At 62.4% G+C, this 5085-nt stretch overlaps 1 protein-coding gene across 1 annotated transcript in view; it reads left to right on the plus strand.

Moving 5' to 3' along the window:
• Positions 1–1805: 1805 nt before the first annotated feature.
• Positions 1806–5085, plus strand: part of OXA1L (OXA1L mitochondrial inner membrane insertase) — a 7668-nt gene continuing 4388 nt past the window's right edge. Inside the window, exons 1-3 of the mRNA XM_075072096.1 lie at positions 1806–1894; positions 4075–4259; positions 4606–4691. Coding sequence (XP_074928197.1) covers positions 1806–1894; positions 4075–4259; positions 4606–4691 — 360 coding nt within the window. The remainder of the gene's footprint in view (positions 1895–4074; positions 4260–4605; positions 4692–5085) is intronic.

The raw sequence follows: 5085 nt of genomic DNA on the forward strand, positions 1-5085 counted from the left end.
CCAGGAACCTAGGTCATTGGGTGTCAAAACCTTTTTGGTCTCCCACGATCCTGTGGCAGTGAGTTCCACAGGTTAACTCTGTGGCGGCGGAAGAAACACTTCTCTAGGTTTGTCTGACAGCTGATGCCTGCTCATTTCATCAGGTGACCCCTAATTCTTGTGTTTTGTGAAGGGGCAAATAACACGATCCTAGTCACTGTCTCTGCACCAGCCCTCTGCCGTACCCAACCTTGACTCGTCACTGATCCCTGCTGAGCCGTCCAAGGCTTTATTGTCTGTCCTCGGACAGAGGCCGCTCCAGGGCCCGCAGCGTTTTATTCCTAAAGCCCCACCACCCCCACCCCAGACACGAGACTATTTCATTAGCTTGTTTCACTTCCCCATTCGCGGCAGGCCCATTGGGGCGAATCACAAAAACAAGTCGGGGGCAGGGCCCGCGCCAGGACTCCTGGGTTCATCTGCAGTTGTTAAAGGGAGACCAGGTCCAGCTTCACCTCTGCTGCCCCCTTGTGGCCATTTCTCACCAGTGCCCCCCAGTCTAAAATAAAGCCCTGCTGGCTAAACCGCAGCCCGGGAGCCCGGACTCCTGGGTTCTCGCCCTTGCTCTGGGGCGGGGCGCGGACTAGTGGCTGGGCGGGAGCCTGGGGGCCAGGATGTGTCTCCCGCTGCCCCCATGTGGACAATGTGCATCCGGTGGGGGCGGGGACTGACTGTGGGGGAGGGGCTGTGGGGGATGAGCCGCGGGGCTGGTCCCTTTAAGACGTTTCCAGTATGAACAGAGGTCAATTTTCTGCGCCACATCCAATATGGCCTCCTCCAGGGCGGCCTCAGACCCGTGGCAGGCGTGGGGGACTTGCCCTCACCTAAAATGGCCCCAAGGGCCCGTTGCCAAAATTAAATATGGCTCCCCCATGCACTCAAACGGACCTCTGCGCATGCCAGACCACACTCAAAATGGCCGCCACACCTGCCCATAGCCACACTTTGCCACATTCACCATGGCTGCTGGCGGACATCCGGTCAATGGTGACGTTGCCCTTTCTTGATATGGCCGCCTTTGGCAACAGATCATGTGACCATGCCTTCAGCCAACGTGGCCGCCCTCCAAACACGCACGCGCGCCAGCCCTGTCTCCTCGTGGTTGCCTCCTCTGCCCTCATTCAATATGTCTGGCAGACGCAGTACGTTACGGCCGGACGCCACGCGTGCGTATTGCCCGTTCCCAAGATGGCGCCTGACTCTGTCACGATACGGTGCGTGCCCATAAAAAACATGGCTGCGCTCGCTCCGGCGGAGCCGGCGTAGGGGGCGGGCGCGCGGCGCTGGGTCTCTGCGCAGGCGGCTCCTTCCCCGCAGACATGGCGGCGAGCGCGGCGGCGAGACGGGGCTGGCGCAGGCTGGGAGGCCTGGAGCTCGCGCCGCTCCTCAGGGGGCTCCACAGCAGGTTGGGTCGGGGGGGGGGTCACCTGTGACGTCACAGCGTCATAGCCTTAGGGAAGCGGTCGGGGCGGGAGAACCCCGGTGGTCACGTGGTCTGGTCGCGGGTGCCTCAGAGGTCAAGGGTCACTGAGGCAGGGAGTCCCACGAGGGGTCGCGCATGACCCCGCTGCTGAGTCACGGGGATCAGAAAGACACGCCCCCTTGGGGTGACGGCGGTCACCTTGGGGTCAAAGGTCTCTGCACCCGGGGTCGTGACCCCGCGTGGTCAGAGGTGACCGGGGAAGCCCTGCCCTTGGCATGATGGGTCAAAAGGTCACCGATCATCTCCCCCAGATCCGCAGCAGCTCGGCCCCCCCCGCTGGTCCATGGAAACGGCCCGCGTGGCCGCCGCCTTGCGCCCCCGGCTCGGCCTGCGGCTGGCCCCGCGGCCCGGAGCAGAGCAGCGCGGGCCCAGGTGAGGGCTGCGGGTCGGAGTGAGGGCACCGCTGGGGGGGCGGGGCTGCGGGTTCGGGAGTGAGGGCACGGCAGGGCAGGGGGGGGCAGGGGCTGCGGGTCGGAGTGAGGGGCATCAGCACAGGGCGGGGGGGCAGGGGGCCTGCGGGTCGGGAGTGAGGGGCACCGGCAGGGCGGGGGGGGGCAGGGGCTGCGGTGGGAGTTGAGGGGCATCAATCAGGGGGGGGGCAGGGGCTGCGGGTGGGAGTGAGGGGCACCGGGCTTTGAGGGGGGGCGGGGGCTGGGGGTCGGGAGTGAGGGGCACGGGCAGGCGGGGGCAGGGGCTGCGGGTCGGGGTTGAGGGGCATCAGCAGGGGGGGGGGCAGGGGCTGCGTGTGGGGGTCGGGAGTGAGGGGCACGGCAGGGCTGGGGGAGGGAGCCCAGGCTGGGGTAGGGGGCTGCGGGTCGGGAGCGAGGGGCAACGGCAAGGCTCTGGGGGCAGGCCAGCCTGCGCGGCGGGTTGGGAGTGAGTGGATACCGCTATCTCATTGTCTCCTTCCCCAGGTGCTGCCCCCACGGCTGCCCGACCCCCAGACCTGGGGGGCACATGTGCCTTGGGGGAGCTGGCAGAGGTTGCCAAGAGCTGGGACTGGCGAGCTGGGACTCGCTCCTACACGCCGTGGGGCTGATACCAGAACCTGCTGGAGTTCCTGCACACGACCTGGGCTGCCCTGGTGGGAGGCCATCGTGCGGTGCAGGGGCATGCTTGGATAGTGGGGCACTGGGCGAGAGAGCTACCACAATGCACTGGGGTAATGCTTTGCCCCGCTCCCCCCCAGGTACCAGGCCAGCCTGTGTATGCACTGTGGGTAACGCTATCTCCCCTAGACTGTGGGAGGCTTGCCAGGGTTGTCAGCAGCATGATCCTCGCTGCCGTGCATTGTGGGTAACGCTCTCTCCCCACGCATGGTGGTGGCCACTGCTCAGTGCATTGTGGGTGATGCTCTCTCCCTGGTGCATTGTGGGTGACGCTCTCTCCCCAGACACAGCGGTGGTGCGCTTCCCGATGCATTGTGGGTGATGCTCTCTCCTCAGGCACGGTCGTGGCACACTGGTGCATTGTGGGTAACGCTCTGTCAAGGTTCGTTCCCCACTCTGAACTTTACGGTACAGATGTGGGGACCTACATGAACACCTCTAAGCTTAACTAGCAGCTTAGATCTGGTCTCACTGCCACCACTCTCCAGTACTAGCTCCCTTTTCTGGATAGTCCTGAGAGACTTCTTCACCGAGTCCCTGGTGAACACCGATCCAACCCCTTGGATCTTTACACAGGGAGAATCTAACCATCCCCCCTCCTTTCCCTCACCAGTTCCTGGTGAGTCCAGATCCAATCCTCTTGGATCTTAAAACAAGGAAAAATCAATCAAGTTCTTAAAAAGAAGGCTTTTAATTACAGAAAGAAAGGTAAAAATTATCTCTGTAAAATCAGGATGGAAAATAACTTTACAGGGTAATCAGATTCCAGGAACCCCCTCTAGCCTGGGGTTCACTGTTACAGCAAACGCAGGTAAATCCTCTTAGCAAAAAGGAACATTTAGGAGTTGAGAAAACAAAAATAACCCTAACCCGCATTGCCTGGCTGTTACTTACAAGTTTGAAATACGAGAGACTGGTTCAGAAAGATCTGGAGAGCCTGGATTGGTGTCTGGTCCCTCTTAGTCCCAAGAGCGAACAACCCCCAAAACAAAGAGCACAAACAAAAGCCTCTCCCTCAACCAAGATTTGAAAGTCTCTTGTCCGCTTATTGGTCCTTTGGGTCAGGTGTCAGCCAGGTGACCTGAGCTTCTTAACTCTTTACAGGTGAAAGGATTTTGGTGTTTCTGACTAGGAGGGATTTTTATAGTATTGTACACAGGAGGGCTGTTCCCTTCCCTTTATACACGCGCTCTCTCCCTGGACGGTGGCGGCACACTGCCTGGTGCATTGTGGGTAACATGATGCCTGGTCATTGTGGGTGACGCTCGCTCCCCATGCGCAGCGGCGGTGTGCTGCCCGGTGCATTGTGAGTGACATTCTCTCCTTAGGCACAGCGGCGGCGGACTGCCCGGTGCGTTGTGGGTGACATGCTGCCCAGTGCATTGTGGGTGACGCTATCTCCCCATGCACGGTGGCGGCGCGCTGTCTGGTGCATTGTGGGTAACGCAGTGCCCAGTGCATTGTGGGTAACGCTCTCTCCCCAGGCACGGTGGCGGCGCGCTGTCTGGTGTTCCCGCTTATCGTGAAGGGGCAGCGGGAGGCCGCCAAGCTGAACAACCACCTGCCCGAGATCACCCGGCTCACGCAGCGCATGCAGGACGCCAAGCGCTCCGGCAACAAGTTTGAATGTGAGGGCTGGGGGCAGAGCCCAGGAACCTGGGGTGGGTGGGGAGAAAAGGGGGATGGAGACAGGGGATGTGGGTAGAATCTTGGCAGGAAGTGGGTGGGGTCAGCAATAGGGGGAGGAGCCTGAGGATTGAAGGGTGGGGTCTAGAGCCAGGGGCGGGGCTTGGGAGCCAGGAAGGTGATGAATGGGGTCAAGGGGAGAAGCATAAGGGCCTCAGAGATAGTGCAGACATTGGGAGGGGAGGAGCCTGGTGGCTGGCTGGGCGGAGCCTGGGGGCTTTAGGGGAGGGGCTTTGTGGAGGGCTGGGAGATCAGAGCCCAGCCCCTAACTCCCCCTTCCCCACGCAGTCTCCAAGTCGTACTCAGAACTGAATCTGTACCAGAAAGCCCATGACGTCAACCCCATACGGGGGTTCCTGGTGCCGCTGGTCCAGGTAAGGCTCCGCCCCTACCCAAGGCCCCACCCCCAGCCCTGCCCCTCACTCCCGACCCGCAGCCCCCTCCGAGCCCAGCCCTGCTGGTGCCCCTCACTCCCGACCCGCAGCCCCTGCCCCCTAGCCCTGCCGGTGCCCCTCACTCCCAACCCGCAGCCCCTGCTACTCCAGCCCTGCCGGTGCCCCTCACTCCTGACCCGCAGCCCCTGCTACCCCACCCCTGCCCCCTAGCTCTAGCCAGTGCCCCTCACTCCCGACCCACAGCCCCTGCCCCCTAGCCCTGCCAGTGCCCCTCACTCCAACCCGCAGCCTCCTACTAGCCCAGCCCTCCTCCCCTCAGCCCTGCCGGTGCCCCTCACTCCTGACCTGCAGCCCCCATCTCCCCATGGCTCTG

The sequence above is a fragment of the Chelonoidis abingdonii genome, chromosome 14 (genome assembly GCF_003597395.2).
Source record: "Chelonoidis abingdonii isolate Lonesome George chromosome 14, CheloAbing_2.0, whole genome shotgun sequence".
NCBI lineage: Eukaryota > Metazoa > Chordata > Testudines > Testudinidae > Chelonoidis > Chelonoidis abingdonii.